This window comes from Colobus angolensis, unplaced genomic scaffold (genome assembly GCF_000951035.1).
Source record: "Colobus angolensis palliatus isolate OR3802 unplaced genomic scaffold, Cang.pa_1.0 Scaffold75, whole genome shotgun sequence".
Classification (NCBI taxonomy): domain Eukaryota; kingdom Metazoa; phylum Chordata; class Mammalia; order Primates; family Cercopithecidae; genus Colobus; species Colobus angolensis.
In genome coordinates, this window is record NW_012121265.1 from 6,870,163 (window position 1) to 6,891,826 (window position 21,664).

General features: G+C 45.5%; 1 protein-coding gene across 1 annotated transcript in view; it reads left to right on the top strand.

Moving 5' to 3' along the window:
• The first annotated feature begins 1,211 nt into the window (after positions 1-1,211).
• Positions 1,212-21,664, top strand: part of LOC105501829 (guanylate cyclase 2G-like) — a 39,894-nt gene continuing 19,441 nt past the window's right edge. The window contains 12 exon segments of the mRNA XM_011927925.1: positions 1,212-1,358; positions 3,495-3,584; positions 3,587-3,682; positions 5,696-5,861; positions 8,503-8,663; positions 10,036-10,144; positions 10,874-11,037; positions 12,622-12,759; positions 14,977-15,060; positions 15,770-15,833; positions 15,836-15,873; positions 16,392-16,463. Coding sequence (XP_011783315.1) covers positions 1,212-1,358; positions 3,495-3,584; positions 3,587-3,682; positions 5,696-5,861; positions 8,503-8,663; positions 10,036-10,144; positions 10,874-11,037; positions 12,622-12,759; positions 14,977-15,060; positions 15,770-15,833; positions 15,836-15,873; positions 16,392-16,463 — 1,329 coding nt within the window.

Below are 21,664 nucleotides of genomic sequence, written 5' to 3' on the forward strand. Positions count from 1 at the left end.
GATCTCCTGACCTCGTGATCCGCCCGTCTCGGCCTCCCAAAGTGCTGGGATTACAGGCTTGAGCCACCGCGCCCGGCTGAGGCAATTCTTATGTGGTCTGAGTCACACTCTACCCTACCCAGCACCTTCTTGAGGGTAGCTTCCTCTCATCCCTGCATTATTGCTGTCGGGGTCCAGAGCCCACCTCCTCAGGGAGGCCTTCTCTAATGACTCAATGTGAACTCGCTTCCCCTCCCCACCCATTAGCATCACAGCATCCATTTCCAACCTCACTAATTAGAATTTTCAATGATCTCTTTAATTTGTTCACTTGTATGCTGTCTGTCTGATGGCTCATTCACTGCTATGTCTGTGCCCAGCACAGTGCCTCACACAACATTGGAGCTCAGATAAATAGACTATAATTTACTTCATTTAAAAAATAAACTAGCCGGGTGTGGTGGCTCACGCCTGTAATCCCAGCACTTTGGGAGGCTGAGGCGGGCAGATCACTCGAGGCCAGGAATTGGAGACCAGCCTGGTCAACATGGTGAAATGCTGTCTCTACTAAAAATACAAAAATTAGCCAGGTGTGGTGGTACACGCCTGTAATCCCAGCTATCCTGGAGGCTGAGACATGAGAATTGCTTGAACCCAGGAGGCAGAGGTTGCAGTGAGCCAAGATCATGCCACTGTACTCCATCCAGCCTGGCCAATAGAGCGAGACTCTGTCTCAAAAATAAATAAATAAAAAATAAAACCCACTACTTCATTTGTATATTCTGAAAATGAACAGTGATGTGATTAAATGGCAGAAAAGTACCATGGCCTACTCTGCCCTCTGGCCAGCCCAACTCAGCAAGTCCAAATGCCCTTGATTCTAGGTCCTTTGTGAACTCCTCTTAAATGAGGTGTGGCTGACAAGTCACAAGCCAGGTCTGCTGTTCTGATTTTTGAGCCAAAAAGAAGAAAAAATGTAGAGCACAGAAGTGATCTCAAACTTTTTTGATTTGTACATTGTGAGGAGGCTGCAGCAAAGACTTCAGTGCTATAGCTGCTAGTTTGTACACTGCAGGCTTGGTTAAAGAAGTAAAACCTCAGGGACTAGTTTAGGCATTCCTGTTTCCTAAAACACGCCCAAGGAAAGAAAAAGTTCATGTCTCTTTTACAGTGGCTTTAGGCTAGACTTAGAGAGAGTGAGAGCATGCGTGAGAGCACACACATACACGAGCATGTGCAACTGGCTGACTCTGATTTTCATTCTTATAGTTATCATCTTAATCTGCAGCTCAGAGGATGCAAATATTATTCTGCTGGCTGCAGAGAACCTGGGACTCAACACTGGAAAATTTTTTTTCATCATTTTGCAGCAGTTGGAGGTGGGTCCCGTTGACCACTCAATGGCTCCGGTAGTAAGAGGTAGCAAGTATGGAGTACTCGCTATGACCCGGATGTATCAGCACACTGAGCACTCACTACAACCCTATGAGGTAGGCACTCTTGCGTCCTCATCTTAAAATTAAGAGACTAAGACAGAGCTGGAAGAACTTACCCAGAGTTCTTCTGCACCACTAGTGAAAGGCTGAACCAGGCCTTGAACTAGGTCGGCTGGCTTGAGGGCCTGGTCCTCTGTACTCCGTATCAGACAACAGCGGTTGAGGAAGAACTGTCATTTCTACCGGGTAGCTAAGACCTTCCCAAGGGACTCTCAGACACAAGTGGCTCTCACTTGTTTTTCTTCCACAGCTACCTCCCCGTGTCCCTGTTGAAGCTTTAACAAAGGGCTGGAAAGACCAACATACTGATGCAATGAGGCAATTCTTAGGTGGTCTGATTCTTTTGGTAATGATGAGAATGGCTAAAAATACAATTGCTTCCTATGAGGACTGAGTTACACGGTTAACACACATGATTGCACTTAATATTCTCAATGGTTTTGCGAGGCAGTTATTAAATGCATTATTTATGTACCTATACCTTTTGTACTTGGTATTTCCAACAGCCTTGGAAAGTAGATATTATTAGCATTCCAATGTACAGGTAGAAAAGCCAAGGCTTAAATAATTAAGGTACCTTACCTAAGATCTCAGAGCTCCCAAGTGGTATAGCTAGTATTCCAGACTGAGCCTTTCAGACGCTGAGCTCACCCTACACAACTCTGCTTTCTGGAGGGTTTATGGAGTGCTGGGCCTCACTGTGAGTGCTTAATATATTAAAGCTTATTTCGGCTCACAACCACCCTATGGGGTAGATACTTTTATCATCCTCATTTTACAGAAGAGGAAACTGAGGTTCAGAGAGGTGCCAAAACTTGCCCAAGGCCATCCAACTAGTATGAGGGAGAGCTGGCATTCAAACCCAGGTGGTCTGGGCTCCTTTTCCACCTCTCATCAAGTGCACTGATGCACGGAAATAATGCCTGCCTCACAGGGCTATTGTGTCTGTGCTTGTAAGCATCTTACACAACAGGCATCTACAAAAGCCACTTGCCTTTTCCTATGGACATACTACATTATTTTTCTAGCAGTTTTATCTTTCTAAAACAAGCTTTTTAAAACTATGATCACAAGAAGCTGAAATAGGACAGAAGAAAATAAAGGGAGATATATAGTAATGTCCCAGATTTTTCCTTCTTTATCATGAAGTCTTTCAGATGCACAAAAACATCTCAGATTTCTTTGGATGGTGAGCTGGAAATCTAAAGGCATGCCAGACTTTCCAGAATACTTGCTTACCTGAGATTTCCATTGTGACCACTTCCCTTTCTCTTTACTTTTCCCCTCAACTCTGCCTTCAGGCAGATGAGGAGAGGAGAGGATGGACCACATTCAGTATTGGCAGGGAAACTTTTCAACTCCCCTGTTGCCTTCTCCCATACCTTGATGATCCAGTTCCAACTGGTGTGTAGTGGCAAAAAATAGAACTAAGAATACACCAATGTCCATGCAATTGAATTCATGCCACTTCATGAAAGAATAGCATAAATCTATTTTATAAAAGTATTCCCAGTATAGGTTTAGGTGGAAAAAAATCAAGCTGCAGAACATTATGGTATGATATCATCATATATATATGTTATGTGTGAGTGTGTGTGTGTGATGTCAAAACACATATGTATATATACACACACATATATATAATGAATGGGTATATACTATTCATAATAGTAATAATATAGATTATAATGATGATAACAAAACATGCCACAAGTAAAAAAAAAAGCAAGAATCTATAGTCTCAAGCTTTTTAAGTTTTTGTAATAATTGTTAGTAGGTAAGCTTTCTGCATCTTAGCTGCTGTATGCACCAAGTACATTTTTACTTTTTTATTTGTGGCTTTCCTTCCACTGCTTATATGCCAGCTAGAGAACATGGACCTTGTATTGCAGGCCTTCTGGAATCACTGTGTTTCCAAGGATTAGAATGCAGTGGTTCAAATTAAACATTGCGTTACACGCAGTTCCCTTGCCAAGGCATTTCCTACCAAATAACAACATTTATTTCATTACTTTTTAGGACCATTTTTGGAAGGAAGTACTGACAAATCAGAAAATGATGCACCTCCCAAAGATGTATGGGTCAGTGCTTCTCTCATTGCCCTCAGCTCCTACGGAGAAGGCCGTGGAGACGCAGGCTTTTGGAAACAAATCTACCAAACGCTGAGGAGGCCGCCTTTCCGCAGCACCATCTCCTCGGAGGAGCAGGTCTGATGCGGGGTCTTTCAGCTCAGGCTCCCTCCTCCCCTTCTTTGATGATATTTGCATTTGGCTTTGCATTTCTCCCTCTTATTTCTCCTCATCTCTCCCCACCTCCCTTACACACATGCAGGTGCACACACACACGCACTTCCCCATCTTCCATGCCCAAAATAAACAGCAGTTTGATGCTCTCCTATGAATTTATACTTCAGAGGTCACTGGGTGAAAGGCCTTTGGACCAGAGGCCTATGCCCCCATCATACTGCTGCTATTTGCTAACTGTAGGACCTTGTAGCGAATTGCTTAACCTCCCTACACCTTGGTCTCTTCATCTGTGAAACGGGACTGATGATGGCATCTACCTCCCAGGCTGTGGTGTTGTATATTTAGTAACATTGTCCATGGAACTAGCAAAGTAGATATCTTCCTTTTTTGAGGGAAGGTCTTGCTGTGTCACCCAGGCCAGAGTGCAGTGGTGCAATCATGCTCACTACATCCTCGACTTCCTGGGCTCCAGCAATCCCCCCACTTCAGCCTCTCAAATAGCTGGAAATATAGACACATGCCATCCACCTTGATAATTTAAAAAAAAATTTTTTTTTTTGTACAGATGTGATTTATCTGGGTTGCCGAGGCAGCTCTTGAACTCCTGGGCTCAAGCAATCCTTCCACCCTGGCCTCCCAAAGTGCTAGAATTATAGGCGTGAGCCACTGTGCCTGGCCGAGAACAGATATTAATGGCTACTCAGACCATGACAATTTCCTTCCCCAGGAGGATGCCAGGACCTAGACCCAGGATGGAGTGGTCAGAGATGTGGAGCTAGGACAGGTCAGGGCCAGCAGATGGGCTGGAACAGGGAGAAGATGGTCAGGAGGGAGAGGGTCTGCCTGTGGTAATCCCAGTATGTGTGTGATGAGGAGGCACAGTGTCTGGCTCCCACAGAGAATTTTTTGAAGAGAGACCTTTGCCCAGAGCTAGAGCTACTTCCAGTATGGGGCCAAGCTGAAGCCCTAAGGTGACCATAGGCCACTGATGACAAGGAGTTTGATTCGAAATGAGGGGGCCGATCCTGGATCCCAACATACAAGACAAGATAACCAATTAAAGAATATTTGAGGAACAATCTATTAAGTGTCAGCTTTGTACCTGGTACTGTTGGGAGAATAGTGCCTGGCACTTAGTAGGCACTTGTATTGTATTTTCCTTGACTGTTCAATAGAAGACATCATGTCCTGAAGACCTACTAAGGGTCAGGGACTGCAATGGATAGTTTACCTATTATGCCTTATTTAACTATTGTCACATTCAACCCAACAGCGGTTTTATCCTTTTTTTTTTTTTGAGATGGAGTCTCGCTCTGTCACCTAGGCTGGAGTGCAGTGGTGCAATCTCGGCTCACAGCAACCTCCGCCTCCCGGGTTCAAGTGATTCTCCTGCCTCAGCCTCCTGAGTAGCTGGGATTACACGCACCCGCCACCACGCCCGGCTAATTTTTGTATTTTTAGTAAAGATGGAGTTTCACTATGTCAGGAGTTTCGCTGGTCTCAAACTCCTGACCTCGTGATTCGCCCGCTTTGGCCTCCCAAAGTCCTGGGATTACAGGCGTGAGCCACAGCACCTGGCCTATCCCCATTTTATAAAGCAGTGAGCTGAGATTCAGAGAGGTTATGGAACTTACTCACAGCCAGTAGGGAGCTAAGCTGGTCTAGTTCCAACGTGTACCCTCTTCCCCTGAAACCTTGCTCCCTCCCACCTGAGGCCTGAAGGGCGTTCCTGAAGGATCAGGAGATCCAACTGGGAAACGCCGCATTCAGAAGGAAAATGAAGACCACGACGTCTGGGTTTCACAGCGCAGGCGCAGGCGCAGGCGTGTGCTGGGCCCTCTGCTGTGTGGAATGGGGGAAGAAAGTACTGTGTGCCACTGTCAGGCGGACAGAGATTCCTCCTAACTTAGCGCTGGACGGTGACTCAAGAGGCCATGAACCTCTTGAGACCCTGCTTTGCTTGTCTTATTGAAGGTGAGCCTTTACTCTGCCTACCTTCACGACGCGGTCCTGCTCTATGCTGAGACCGTGAAGCAGATGGTAAAGGCTGGAGGCGACTTCCAGGACGGGCGGCAGCTGGTCAGCACTCTGAAGGTACCAGTCAGACCACTGTGCAGGGTAGGTGGCTTGCTGCTGGGCGGTGTTCTAAACTCAGACCTGCGGCTCCGGTCGGTGGGAGCTTTGAGATCTTGGGCATGTAATTAAAGGCCTCTTTCAGGGCCTGCCTCATACTGAACGCCAGAATTCATCTTTCTTCTGGGGATTCCAGTCTTCCTTCTGTAAGGGTAGTTGAGATTAAGACCTCCCAGTTCCCACAGTTCTCTCATCCTTCTGGCGGGAGCCTGCCCAGACCAGGAGAGGAGGCTGCTGGGCACCTTATCCCCTTTTGGGAATTCTCCCCCTCAGTTCCATTGAGACTGAGTCCATCAAGAATAAAATTCAGAAATGTGAGAGCCGTCTCCCGGGCTCACTTCCCATCTGCAGCCTCTGTGATGGGGGCCCTGGCGCCACAGACTTCTAAAGATGGGTTGTAGTCTCATTCTTGCTTTCCTGGTGGGGAGTGAACTGCTTTCAAATCACACTCAGCTGACCAACTGCTTTGATCTTTCTTGTTCTAGTTTTCTCACCTGTAAGATAGGGATAACACCTGCTACCACATACAGAAATAATAATAACCGACATTTAGGGAGGGCTTACCTTACACTAGCCCAAGTGCTAAGAGCTTCTGAGTAGTACCTAACTGAATCCTCACACAGCCCATGAGGCAGGTACTATTTCTATCTGTATTATTCAGGTGAGTAAACCGAGGTTACAGAGGTTATGTACCTTGTCTAAGGTCACAAAGTTATTAGATGGTGGAGCCAGGATTCAATCAAGCCTGCCTTCTCCAGGGCTCATGTGTAACATATCCTGTAACATAGGCATAATGAGAATATGACATGCACCTGGCACAGAGTATGTGCTCATTAAATAGTAGGTTCTGTTTTTTTCTTTTTGAGATAGGGTCTTGCTCTGTCACCCAGGTTGGTCTTAAACTCCTGGGCTCAAGGGATCCTGCCACCTCAGTGTCTCAAAGTGCTGGGATCATAGGTGTGAGCCGCTGTGCCCGGCCAAATGGTCCCTATTTTTATACTTTATATTTTATATTTTTCTATTTCATAGAAGCAGGTCTCGTTTACCCTATTGATACCTTTTGCAAGTGGAAATATTCACTTCTCTCTCTTCTTTCCTTTCAGACCCTAAAGCATTTGCTTAAAAGAGGAAGAGGTCACAAGGAGGGGATCCTTCTTTCTGCTCTCAATTTAATCCTCTCTGCCAGATCAATTAATTCCTCTTTCCTGTGGTTTTAGAAATTATTCATGCTGGAATGAGGGGAGGGTGTGACGAGCTATGAGGCCCTTTAAGAGCCTGAGTCATCCCACTTTGGTTCTGGGGCCCATGGACCCCTTTCAGGGACTCATGACCAAAGGGCCCTCCTCACCCCTCCAAACTGGTTTCTGTTCCTTTATGGGCTACAGGACTAGCCTTGGCAGAACTGGAGTATTTGTCTCTGTGTCCTCTGTTCATTTCTGCCACATGGTGGCATCCACTCCATGGGCCAGTGCCGCAGGGCTTTTGGACCATTCCAGAAGGAAGGCCTCCTCTAGGAGGCCGAATTAGGGAGCAGAACCCCCAAACCCCACTGGCTTTGGCTCCGTGAATGCAATGCACACTGAAAGCAGTGGCCCAGGCTGTCGCAGGAGCTCTGGCCTTTCCCGTGCAAACCATGGGCTCAATACCCACATTCAGGATGTCCACGGATATGTACACAGAAAGGCAGTGTGGCATGCTGGAAAGAACACGGCACTTGGGGCCCGATAGGCCTGGGTTTGTGTACCGGCTGTGCCTCTTCCTGGCCCTGGCAGGAAGACTCAAGGAGTTTGTGCCTCTAAGCTTTGCTTGTTGGGAATAGATAGATGATGGTGCCCCCTCTGAAGGGTTAATTAGGATTAGACATGGGACGTCAACACCACTGGCAGTGCTGGGCACTTATTAGGTGCTTTATCAGTGGTAATTTTGTGTCCTGTCCCCTGTGAGACAAAATGAGCCTATGTACTAGATTGAGGTGTGAAGGAGCTGTGCTTCAAGTGAAGCTGTGCTTCCGAGGTCTCTGATGCATTACTTCAAGAGTGGAGTTAAGCACATCCTTAGAAATAACAAAGAGCACAGCAGGCCGTGCAAAGCCTCTGCACCAAGCCTCTGCAAAGGGCCTGCAAAGCCTTCACACCAAGACCAGGAGGGAAGGAGCTGCCATGAGAACAGAGATTGCAAACTTCTGCCCCAGGGCCTGGCAGCATGGAGGCGTGGGGTGGGTGGGGTCAGGGGAGGAAGATGGGAGGAACTGGAGGAAGCAGCTGTCCCTTGGCCCCAGACAACTGGTGACATGTTGTCACATCTGATTGTTCAAGGGAAGCATAAATCTGAGGTTTTAAGTGAGATGAACTGGAAACATTTTTTTTTAAAGTACTGAATGGGCTTCCCCAGTGTGGGCCTGAGAAAATACACCTGCCTGCCCAATGTGGCCCTTTAGCCCTAACAGGATGCCATCTCTCAACTATCTTTTTCCCTTTGCTGGTCCCCGTTGACCCTGTCTCAGATTCACTGAGAAGGCAGAAACCGTGTCTGGTTTTCAATGGCTGTTGGGGAAGGGGGTTCTGTTGATTTGAGTTGGGGCAGGTTGGCATTTTGAGCCACATGCTGTTCTCCCCCTCCTGACCTTGTGCAATCTCCTCTCTTTCTAGGAATCACCAGCCCTGCGTTTGTGGATGCCCAGGGAGAAAGGCACATCGATTACTCTGTCTATGCCCTACAGAAGTCTGAAGATGGGCCCCTTTTTCTTCCTTGTCTTCATTATGACAGTTATCAGAAAGTAATCAGGTACTGGCAGGACATTTCTGCAAGTGTAGATTGCTCTACAGAGAGACATAGGAAGAGGAAGGGCCTGGGAAGGCCAGTTTGGGATCCAGTCCCTAGAATCCCCCAAGTAGCCTGGTGCTCTTAGAACTCATGAAGATAGACTTTGGGCCTTTAAGGTGATTTTATTCCCTTGACTGAGGATATGGCTTGACCGTTTCAGATTTCAGTGTAGAACAGAGTACCCACTAACTGCACCTCCACCAGGGCCTGGTTCTCCTCTGGTGTTCCAACCAGTGGTCCCATTGGCCATGGTCTAGGGCAGAGGCCCTGGGCCCAGAGGGAGTGGTGAAGCATCCTCCAAGGGATGGGTTTACAGTCCCCAAAACGGCTCACCTAGACATCCTGACTCCCAGACACGTTTGGACACCAACCAGAACACCATCCTGGGGTCCCAAAACCCAGGACACCATCCTGGGGTCCCAGAACCCAGGAATCCCTGGGGGAAAAAAAAACCCAGCTCTTTTTTTGTTCTTTCAGCTACAAATCAATGAGAAAACTAAAAGGAAACCTAAAATGTAATTCAATTTCCACTCACCCCCACTGCTACTACCTCCAATCCAGATTCAACTTGGGGCTTTTTTTATTTTTAGACAGTCTTGCTCTGTTGCCCAGGCTGGAGTGCAGTGGCGCAATCTTGGCTCATTGCAACCACTGTCTCCCAACATCAAGCGATTCTCCTGCCTCAGCCTCCCGAGTAGCTGATATTGCAGGTGCGCGCCACTGCGCCCAGCTAATTTTTGTATTTTTATTAGAGACAGGGTTTCACCATGTTGGCCAGGCTGGTCTTGAACTCCTCACCTCAGGTGATCTGCCCACCTCAGCCTCCCAAAGTGCTGGGATTACATGTATGAGCCACTGTGCCCAGCCAACTTGAGGCTTTTTTCTCCCCTTCTCTTATGGAATTTTAATGGACCAAAATGGGCCAGGAAACAAAGTAACCATAGCAAACTGGGTCCTTAGTATTGTAGGAACAGGCACACTCCACGTAGGAGGAGATGTTTTGTTCTGTGAAATGTCAAGCTGCTATATAACAAGATTTCTCTACATCAAACACAAGCGAAAGTCCCAGCAGCATCGACTTGGCATGTCATCTTTTAAACCAAAAGTGACATGGTTTAAGTCAAAGGATTGAAGAAGCTATTTCAACGGCAAAAAGATATTGCCTTCCTTGAATGAGATTACCTGAAAGCTGGATTTGAAGAGCCTAGGAGAGTTGGGCAAACTGGACAGAAGTTTGAATTGAGAGACCAGGGCCTGAGTTTTGCAAATAACATGCATTTTTCCGTTGTCCGTGCTATACATGAGGTAGAGTCAAATAGAATAAATTGAGCTGACACTGACCTTTATTTTTTTTAAAGACTACAAGGAATTTCTCCAATATGGCCTGGCCCCCTGGCTTCCTTCCTGAAGACAGACCTGGCTGTGGATTTTATAATGAGCTCTGTGAAACTGAGCCTGCTTTGATGGGTAAGTATGGCTGCTTGGAGAACGTAGCAGGGAAAGACTTTCTATAGTAGGGTCTCTCTATGGCCAGCAGCACTGTTGACATTTTGGGCCAGATAATTTTTGTGTATGGGGAGCCTGGCATTTCAAGTCACACATTCCTGTATATTACGTTTAGCAGCATCCCTGGCCTCTACCCACAGATGCCTGTAGCAGCCCTCTAGCTGGAACAACGAGAAATGTCTCCAGACATGGCCAGATATCCCCTAGGAAGCAAAATGACCTTCCTCCCCTGCGGAGAATCACTGCTCTAAGGGAACCTGGTGCCTGAGATTTGAGTCTCAGGAACTTCACCTCTAGGGAGGTTGAAAGAGTCTGGGCAGGGGAGTATGCCCCAGTGGTTAGGAGCCCAGCCCTGGAATTAGATGGATCATGCCTGAAGAACCACCCTAAGGAGAACACACAGTAAATGTTCAGTAAACACTGGTGGTGGAGTTAGAAGTCATCATTATTATTTCCCTGCAGTGGAACTTTCTATACAAAGTGGGAGGTGAATGCAGTTCCAATGGGAACTAGGGTGGTAGTCGGGGAAAAATTTCTGGAAGAGACAAGTCAGAGTAGACTTCATGTGTCCTAACCCAGACCTTCTGAAGGACAGCCTTTGAGGAGTTTGCTTGGCAGGGCCCAGCTGGGCAGGGATGTACATGCTACTGCTCTTAGGCAAGGCCTGGGTAATATGCCTCTACCCTCCAGGCGTGACTGCTGTGGTTCTCACAATGATGATCCTGATTCCTGTCTTGGGGGCTGCCATCATAGGTCTGATTTTAAGGATGCAGAGGGGAAAACTGCAGAGGCAAAACAAAGACATCTGGTGGCAAATCAATTTTGATGACATCATCATTCTTCCCCAGAACAAGGTGAGGCCACATGTGACCCAGACATCCCCTTTCCTGGTCACTGCTGGAGATTTGTGGAAGGTGCCTCATCTAGGAGCTTATAAGAGCAAGAGGCTAATTTATAAAGTGAATACTTCATGAAGAGTCTCCAGGCCTGAGTTCTGGTTCTAGGCCTCCCACTTGCTTGGTCAATCTGAGAATGTCATTTTACCTCCCCAAGACTCAGTTTCTAAACACTTGCAAATGACTGACAGTCTCTAAAGTTCCCTTTGCTCTGTTACTCTGTGGGTGAGAACTGTAGATACTGTTCAGATATTAAAGCTGTCTCCTGGGGAGGATTTAGTTATTTTACTTTTTGTTTTGTTTTTTTCTTTGAGATGGAGTTTCGCTCTTGTTGCCCAGGCTGGAGTGCAATGGCACGATCTCGGCTCTCACTCCAACCTCTGCCTCCCGAGTTCAAATGATTCTCCTGCCTCAGCCTCCCAAGTAGCTGGGATTACAAGGTGCCTCTAACCACACCCAGCTAAGTTTTTGTATGTTTTTTTTTTTTTTTTTTTTAGTAGAGATGGAGTTTCACCATGTTGGTCAGGCTGGTCTCGAACTCCTGACCTTAGGTGATCCACCTGCCTCAGCCTCCCAAAATGCAGGGATTACAGGCATGAGCCATCATGCCCGACTGGATTTAGTTATTTTCAAAACCACATTAACTCCTTTAATCAATTGATGACTAATACAGTAATGTTCATTTGCTTGACAAGGACTTGACCATTAACTACAAGCCAAGCATCATACAAGGCATGGGGATATGCCACAAATGATATGCCTCCAGAGGGAGGCAAGTGTCAGAGAGGTGTTTCCACGGTGAGATGGAAGCCCTGCAGATAGAGGGACTAAAGGTCTCAGCATCTGGAAGACTTTGGAGAGGAGGGGACCTTTGAAAAGAGTGAGTTTGCAAGTGGTGAAAAAAAGTGAAGTCACACAGGATATAATGAGGTGTGTGATGCTCAGGGCTGGGAAACTTGGCTGGTACCAAGTCAGGGAGGCTTCAACATGCTAAGAGCAGGTGACTGCGATTTATTAGTAACTCATCTCCAAACGTCCCCGGGGATTCAGAGACTTACTCTTTCCTCTTCCACCAAAGCAGCTCTGCTTTGATCTACCTCATTTCTACATGAGGGTTCCAGATAAGATTCTCCTTGAAAACAAGATTCCTATGCTTTGAAGATGTTTTCTAGGTGTTGGGAGGCACCGAGGGTATTAAACAGAGACAACCTGGTTGGATATTCTTTAAGAAAATGATTATAACCCCAGGCCACACATCTAATTAAGTGCCACAGCCAGAACTTGAGTCTGGGCAGTCTGACCTCAGAGCCTTCCCTCTTAACCTACACCTCCATGGTGGTACAGACGCCATAGAGGGCATGGAGGATGGGACGGTGCTGTCTTAGAGTGATGCATGTAGCAGGTCAGAAAGATCAGGGTTCAAATCCTGACTCTCATTATTAACTGTCTGACCTTAGCACTCGGCTTCCTCTTCTATAAAATGCATTCCCTTTAGTAGTTGACCTTGCTACTGAGAGTGACCAAATCATTTCCTGTTTACAGGCACCCCAGAGAGGCACACCTGTGTCAAGAGGCATCAACAGTAACTCATCTAGTGTGATGATTTCTGTGGACCTCAGCTCTTTTGTCAAGAGCCAGCAGGGGGAAGAGCTCTTCTATGCCCCAGTAGGGCTTTATCAGGTATTTCTGAGGCCAGGTGGTTGCCTATAGATCTTAGTGTATCTCTGTCCTGTTCTCTGCATCATTTCTGCCAGGCGGGGCATTCTGAATAGGAGAACATTCTCCAAGCAAAAGCCAAGGTGGTCTTGTGACTCCAGACTAGTGCTTCCCAAACTTTAATGTGTGGAAGGATCGCCTGGGGCTCTTATTAAAATGCAAATTCTGGGTCCATAGGTCTGGTGTGGCGCCTGAGAGTCTGCATTTTAAAGAATCTTCTAGGTGATTCCCAAGCTGGCTTCTAGATTAGACTTAGCTTTGTCCGATACAGCCTTCTGTGATGATGGAAATGTTGCAGATCTGCACTGTCCAATAAGGTGGCCACTAGCCTCCTGTGATTACTGAACATTAGTGTGTCTGGGCAACTGAATTTTAAATTTTATTTAATGTTAATTAATTTAAATTTAAATAGCCCCATGTGGCTAGTGGCTCCCTGAATGGACAGTGCTGTCCTAGAGTGTGGATTATTTCATCCTTGTTACTTTGGCATGGATGAATCAGTCCTGGGGCCTGGTGCTTCTCTGGTATAGACAGTGACTGCTGTTGCAGCCTGGAACATAATTCCCGCTTGTCCTTTCTCACCTTCTCTCCTACACCCAGACCATGATTGCTACCTGTACCTAGCAATCCTTCCAAAATTCAATTCCCTTTGGGGGAAGAGTATATACGAAATTGTGTTTATTCTTTAAAATGGGGGTCCCAGAGAGTAAGGACAGAAAACTCTGAGCAAGGGAAGAATTGTTCATTGCTCTAAATTAGGGTTAGAAAAGGCTAGAGCTAAATTATCCCCTATGCAGTGAAACTTGATATTTTAAATGTTTGCTTACTTGAGTTCTCAAACTACAAAAACCTCCTGGGATATTACTAAATACCTCAGGGACAACCATCCATACAAAACTCTATGTGGTGGTCACCCGGCCACATAAAGAAGGAAGTAGCAACACATAGCATATCACTGTTTGACTGATCTTCCGAAAATATGTCTCCTCTTTCCTCTGTCAAACACCATCACTGGATTCCCCACCTCTGCTGCCTGCATGATAGTGCCCAAAGTCTTTAATAAAGGACTCAAGCCTCTTAACTCCCTACTCCCTACCTATTTTTCTAATCTTTTTTTCCCCTGGCTTAAATCCTGTACTCACCCAATTGGTCTTGCCGATTTTGCCACGTATGTTTCACCTTCTGACGATGCCACTCCCCTTCCACCCAACCCATGTGGAACCTTCTTATCCTTCAAGGTTCAGCCTAAGCATCACCCCTCCAAGAATCCTTTTCTTCATCCCCCAGGCATTCTTTCCTCCGTGGCCCTCCCATCGCAGTCCTGAGTCCTTCGCCATTGCCCTCATACGAAACATGAAAGATCTTTGGTTGATATTTATCTTCTCTTATGGCTTACCTTCTCTTGGGTCCAGATTCTATGCCTTCTTCTATCCAGCTCTTACCACATTATGATATGTTTTTGTGATGCCTGATTAAGTGACTCTCTAAAAGCAGACTCCATAGGCAATACAAATAAAATATGCCATTTACTGAAAATTTAATATGTGCCAGGCCTTGAGTTACCAGTGGTATTTTAACTGATTTAATGCTCAGAAAACCTTATGAGTGGTTGTGTTTTTTTAAAAAAAAAACTTATTTTAGATTTGGTGTTATTTTCAATCCCATTTTACAGATGAGAAAATAAAGGCTTAGAGAAGTTAAGAAAAACTCAAGCTTGTTCAGGTAGTAAGTGGTAGCACTGGGCTTAGAATCAGGCAACTGACTCCAAACCTACACTTATCACTGTAACTCACTATTTCCTCTGAATGATAGTGGGATATTATTATATAATAGAAAGCGCATAGTCTTGGAGTCAGACTTTCAAGTTCTGGCTGTACTACCTACAAATATGCAACTTGGGCAAGTTTTGTAACCTCAACAATCCCATCTGGAAATGGGCCAATCATACCTACCTCGCAGGGCTGTGATGCCAGTTAAAGGAGATCTTACGTGTTAAGCAGCTAGCTCAGTGCCTGGCCGTGCACAGGGTCACCAAAGGGGTTTTTTTGGGCAGTGAGGAGCTTGATGATTGGCTCCTAGGTGGATTTCTTTCCAGTTTTCTTGCTCCCCTCCCTAGCCCTAAGTGGAGCTTTTTCTGGTTCATCCTGAGTTAAGACCATTCCGCTTTTTCTCTGATTCTAGGGAAACCATGTGGTCATCCGCTATGGTGGTCACCAAGCAGAAGCCTGGGTTAGGAAGCTGATTGTGTTACAGGAAATACAGCTGGTGAGGCCCCCTGCCCAGGGTCAGTGGAGAGACAAAGCAGTGATGCTCTCTGCCCCTCCTCTGCCAGCTCCCTGGTCCCAAAGGAGCAGAGATGGGAGGCTGCTTCCCTTAACGTGACCTACCTCTCCCTCCCCTCGACAGCCCAGGCTTTGAATCTCAGATCCCTGGCCTCTCCCAGGCACCTGAAGCCTGGGATCACTCCTACCTCTGTTTCTTCCCCATCATTCTTCCTGGCCTTGATTCTGGCCCTTCATCCTCTATGTCTGTGATGGCTGCTTGCCTGCCTGCCAGCCTTGAACCTGGTCCTTGGAGTGAGTCAAGTTCATGGGCCTGACTTCCTGCTCCTTCTCTGTGATCTGCTGTGGGCCCCACACTGGCATTGACAGCCATAAGCATGGAAGCAGGGCTGAGTCCAGTTACTGTGACATGGTTGAGTTAATCCCCATGGCTGAGGTTAGACTTTGATCATTCCTCTGATTTATTTGCTGGAGACAGACTTCCTGGGTTTACCTCAGCTCTGCCACTTATAGGCATTACTTTACTTTACCTTTCAGTGCCAGTTCCCTCATCTGTAAAATGGGATCTGTAACAGTTCTTATCTAACAAGGTCTTTATAAGAATTGACTGAAAATATGCAAAGCACACAGCATGGTCCTGGACATAGAGACACACTCTATACATGAGCTATTGTAACCATGATTATTTCCAGATGGGTGAATTAAGGCACGAGAACATTGTTCCCTTCTTTGGTATTTGTACCGAACCACCTAACATTCTGCATTGTCACTCTATTGCAAAAAAGGAAGTCCTAAGGTAAGGAAAACAGTAAAGTACACCTTAGGTTTGATTAGTGATAGATAATAAAGAAGTTTCTCAATGACCTCTGCTATTCATCCAAGGCCAGTTCCTCTCTGGTCTAATTGCAAGACCTGAATTGTCTTGTCAAGCTACCTTCTGGGAATCAAATTAGCCAAGTGTCTGCTTCTTTTGTTCTCGGGGGAAACTGAACTTGGTTTCTTCTCTTAAGATGTTATGGCTACTCTTGAACTGTGTTCCTGGGCCCATCCTATTATGGTATGTGACGACAGCTTTCTGTCAGGAACAAGGAAGTGTTTGTAAAACTCAAGACTGCATGTATTCTCAATATTGGGTCAGGTTATGGTATCTCCTGGGAAGATTTCCAGTTATTAGGTTTAAAGTCTTCTGCCCCACATTGCATTAGGTCTGGCCAAAAATATAAGCTATGTTACAGTCAAATCTGTTCAATCATTAAAGCTCACTGTGCTTCACGTTGAGTCACTAGGAATCTTTTGAATAACTGTGTTTTTCAGGATGTTTTGAGAAACTTGCCTCATGAAATAGATTGGATATTCAAACTCTCATTTGCATATGACATAGTCAATGTGAGTATAACATAAACTTACCAAAGAATAAATGTGATAGTATTTTTGAGTTGCTCTGTCTTGAATTTAATTGAACTGTAATTCTTCTTGAAAATGTTGGACCTCTTCACATCTCCTCTTCAAGGTGATTCCAGCTCTAAAATCTATCATTTCTATCCGGATTTTTCTTTTCTTCTTCCCTGATTGCAAATAAATATAGAGAGAGGAAAGTATTTTACACTAAAGTTGGAATGGATGCTAATTTTACCCAATCAGAAAAGAGCAGAATATTTACATTGTAGGGTAGAACTTTCTATCTCAAAGAGCATCTCATCACTAGATTATAAATCGGACTGGGGGAGGTGATTCCTGATATTCTTCCCTGCTCTCTAGCCCCTGATTTCTTTCCCTAGGAAATGGGGATGCCACATTAACCACAAAGCTGCTGACCTAAGAGGTGGACCAGAGATGCTGATCGGAGGAGGTAGAATCTTTGCTTTGGCCCAGGAGCTATGGTGGCTGCAAAGAAGAAGGGAATAATAGTAACACTAAAATATATAGAGTGCCTACTTTGGGCCAGGCACTTTCAAGTACTTTGCAGATATTAATTTATTGAATTCTCACAAAAACATAAGGTAGATCTATTGTTACTTCTATTTTACAGATTAAAGAAACACAAAGCACAGAAAGTTCCTATGACCTTCCTGAAGTCTCATAGCTATGAAATAGTGGAGCTGGGATTCAAACCCAGCCATTTTCAAGTCCTATACCCTTAACCCACTGTACCATACTGCCTCTCAGTAGGAAGCACGAGAGCTTGCTTTTGTGTTTTGCCACAGGCAGGTCAGTCTCACATCTAGAAGCCCATTAGGGGCTGGGGAAGGGTAATTCAGAGGGAGCTGGAGAGACCAATTCCTGCCTGTTGCCAGGAAGGCAGTGGAAATGCTGAGAGGTGGCAGCTGGATCCAAAGCCCAAGGTGACACTGTCTTGAAAGGCCATGCCCTAGGTATGCAGCTGGTGATGAGGGATGGAGAAGGCAGGAGTGGGAGGAGATTTGCTATGGGACGAGCCATGTCAGTGTGGACCAGCATCCTGAGGCTGCTCTCTCCCACCTGCGCTAAATCCAGCTGCTCTTTCTTAAGCTTGCTACCTGTACTTTTACCACCAGGACAAAGCCAGTGACCTGGAAGTCAGTCTGGTGAGGAAACCTCTCAGTCATGGGCAGCACGGTGAAGGATGGTGGTCCACTGCTAGTCAATAGTCCAACCGTCAATCAACCAACAGACTCCTGTGGGGAAGACTCACCTGGGTGTTGAGAGGGCAAAAAGAATGAAACACAGGCTGTGCCCTCCTGGATTAATGGGCCACTGACTTATTGAGTGATTTTACCTAGACACTTCCCCTCTCTAGACCTCGACCTCCACGTAGGTAGAATGAATGAGCTTGGCCCAATTGAAGTCTAAGGGCTTTCCTTCAACAAGGATTTTATTGCTTTTTGTTTCTAGGGAGCTGAGTCCTATAGCTCTGTGAGACTTTGATTTCCTAGGCTTTAGCAGGAAGCCAGCAGATTGTTGTCAAGCAAAGTCGATAAACAGAAGCGTCTCTGTGATTGGGTCTTCACTGGCAACTGTGGACCACCACTGTTATTATTTCATTAAAATTTTATTGAGCATCTGTTAAGAGTTTATCCTACTCTGGTCACTTTTGTAGGAAGAAAGGACTTGTTTCCAGCTTTGAATGGCTTAAAATCTAGGGAAAAATAAAACAGTCTGGAGATGTACATATACAATTCTTTAAGTGGCAGTGGTTGTAAACTGGGAGGATGTGATGTGGCATCTTTTCCTACCCTGGAATATTCTCTCCTTCCCTTCACCCACTTTTCCCTTCTCTTCCCACCAAGCATAGAGAAAAAAAGTATTCTGGACTCCAATTATCTGCCTCCTGCCCCCATCAAAATAGCTGACATCATTTATTTTGGAAGTGAAGAGTAAGCTAGTAAGTTCTCACCAAGCCATGAATGACTAACAGATTTGACCTCTTTAGTGTAGGCATCAGATTTCAAGAAGCATTAACTCAGAGGTTTCTCTGGAAAAACGCTATGGCAGGTGGTCATGGCACTTTGAAGGGGAAGAGCTCCCTGGTGGTCATCACCTACTCTAGCTCACTGAGTCTACCCTCTACTCTGTGCCAGGAAAACAGAGGACAGCTTGGCATTTTGCTTTGGCAGGATCATTACCTCCTGAGACGGAGTGTGCACATTCTGGGATCATGTGGGGTCACTACTGATGACACAATAGGCTAGGTCAAGGCACAGGTAGGACCTTTGAGGTTAATTACTCTGCCAATGTTCTTTGAAAGGGGATTGCAAGTAACAGAAAATGTAATGTTCTCTTAGAGCCTTCCCATGAGTCTGGGCATTGGGCCAAGCTCCATGAGGGCGATTGTACTTTGGAAACAAGTCTCTCGATGTCTATTTGATCAGCACCTCCTCTATATCAGGTATCAGAGGGACTCTAGGATGCCATAGACATTTCAAGGTAACAAACATATATTGATTGAGTGCCTAATTTGGATGAGACCCGATTCTGGGCATAGGAGCACAGACGAATGAACCTCATTGTCCTGTCCCCAAAAAGTTCAACCCAGTTGGGCAAGCCTGGGAAGGAGTTTGTAGAGTATAATACTCTCCTTGAGTTACAAACAGGGCTTCATGTCTAAGTAAGAGAAGTCTCGATGGATTAAGAGGATGAAGGATAGTTCAGTATAGAAGTTGTCTTTGGAGTTTGAACCCTGACCGCCACTTATTGGCCAGGTGACCTTAACAACCCTGGGCCTCATATTTCCTGTGTGTAAATATAACATCAGTACCTGACTCATAGGGTTGGGTGAGGCCTAATGTATGCAAAATGCTTAGTGCCATGCCCTGCCTGTAACAGGCGTCCAGTAAATGTTGATTGTTAGTAGTAGCAGTAGTATTATCACGATCATAGATAATTCTATTACTGGTATTAAAAGAAGTACATTTTCTTGTTTTAATTTCCCCAACACTCTTATGGGATAAGTCTGCACTGTCCAAATATGATAGCCACCAGCCACATGTGAATAATGAGCACTGCAATTGTAGCTAGTTCAATTTGAGATGTGCTATAAAGTTTATACTGGATTTTGTAGACTTAGCAAAAATAATAAAATATAAAATATCTTGCTAATATATTTATGTTGGTTACTTGCTAAAATAAGATTTTTCAATGCGTTGGGTTAAATAAAACATTATAAAATACACTTCACCTGTTTGGTTTATAACACGGCTGCTGAAAATGTAAAAATACACATGTGGCTTGTATTATGTTTCTATTGGACAGTGATCTCAATAATTAACAATGAACTCCATTATTAATTCATTTTTAGCTCCAATCATAGTAATGCTGGAGTAACATGATCTCCGTTTCCAAGAGGGAAAAAGTGAGGCTTAGTGAGGTGAAGTCACCTGCCCAGCTGGTAAGACACAGATTGGGATTTGTAGCCAGTCTGTCTCCAAAGGCTGTGTTTCCTCTTCTATGTGATGCTTCCTCCCTGCTAAGTACCAGAGAGTACAGATTTGGGCCCAGAGGTAGGAGCCCTGTCTGCCACCCAGGAATTTCCAGTAGGGCAAGAAATGTAGCTAATAGAAAGATGATTGAACTGATACTGGCGGGCTAGGAGAGGTCCCCAAATGCTGGAGGGACCTCAACCCCAGCCAATGTGAAAGCTCTTAACACCATTGTGAGAAGGAATTCAAGGATAAATCAGAAAATAGTGAAAGTATGGAGATTTACTGCAAAGTGAAAAGTACACACTCAGGAAAGGGGAGTGTGGGCGGACTCAAGAAAGAGTTGCGCAATGGGATTTGAGGCTTCTACCTTCTTGAGTTTCTTTAACCAAGGGGTAGAATATTCATGAGGATTCCTGGAAAAAGGTGGAGATTTCTGGGAACTGTGGTGCTACCCATTTTTACATCAAATATGGCTATTCCTGGAACTGTTGTGGCACCGGTGGGTGTGTGACCTAGTATGTTAATGAGCTTATAATAAGGTCCCAGGTGAAACTTAGGCCAAATCCAGCATCATGTTGGGTCCAGTTGGTCTTAGCCTGCTTGGCCCACACCCTGTTCTTTTCAGGGTCTTATCAGCCCTGAAAATAATAGCTTATGCAGCTATTTCAATTCCTTTTTGCTAGCCATGTGTAACAGACCTGGAATTTTCTGTTCTCCTGCGGTCACCCTGTGTTATTCCTGTCTCAGAGCTGCCAAAAGTGTATAAAATCTGACATGTAAATAATGAATCCTTTTGTAGTTCTATCTGCTCTGTGACAATATACATAAAAATCATACATTTCCATCAAGATAGAAAATAAAGACATGCGTGCCATCTCTTGGAGAGGAATGCACACCCAGGATTCCAAGCATCCCTCAGCATGTTATTTTCACCCTAATGGAAGGAGTTCTGCTAAAATCCTAGAATGTAAAATTGTTGACTGTAAAATATCTCATACTTGAGGTAGGCCTGGAACTAGCAAGGGCAGGAGGAAAGCAGAAAAAACCTTGTGTGTATCAGGGACAGTTCTGTTGAATGGAGAGGTCTCCTGCTGGAATCAGAGCGAACTCTGGATTAGACACAGGTCTCACCTGACTTCAAGCTTGGACGTTAGCCTATTGGAGCCTCCCTGGGGAAGTCCCAGAGGCAACCCCAGCCAGGCCCCTCCAGGTCCAGTTGAGTGGGCGGCAATTTCAAAACGTGATTCAACGTTACCATCTAAAAACAAATAAGGCATTTTGATAAAGGAACATGGGGTAGGGGATGGAGAGTGATTGGGGCAGGGCTGGGGGCATGTATCCATTCTCCTGGATGTTTTCTGTATTATCCCATATTTCTTTTTTATTGTTGTTATTTGTTTTTTGAGACAGAGCCTCACTTTATTGCTCAGGCTGGAGTGCAGTGGTGGGATCTAGGCTCACTGCAACCTCCGCCTTCCGGGTTCAAGCGATTCTCATGCATCAGCCTCCAGAGCAGCTGGGATTACAGGCACCCACCACCATGTCCAGCTAATTTTTATATTTTTAGTAGAGACAGGGTTTCACCATGTTGGCCAGGCTGGTCCTGAAGTCCTGACCTCGAGTGATCCACCTGCCTCGGCCTCCCAGAATGCTGGGATTACAGGCATGAGCCACTGCGCCCAGCCAACT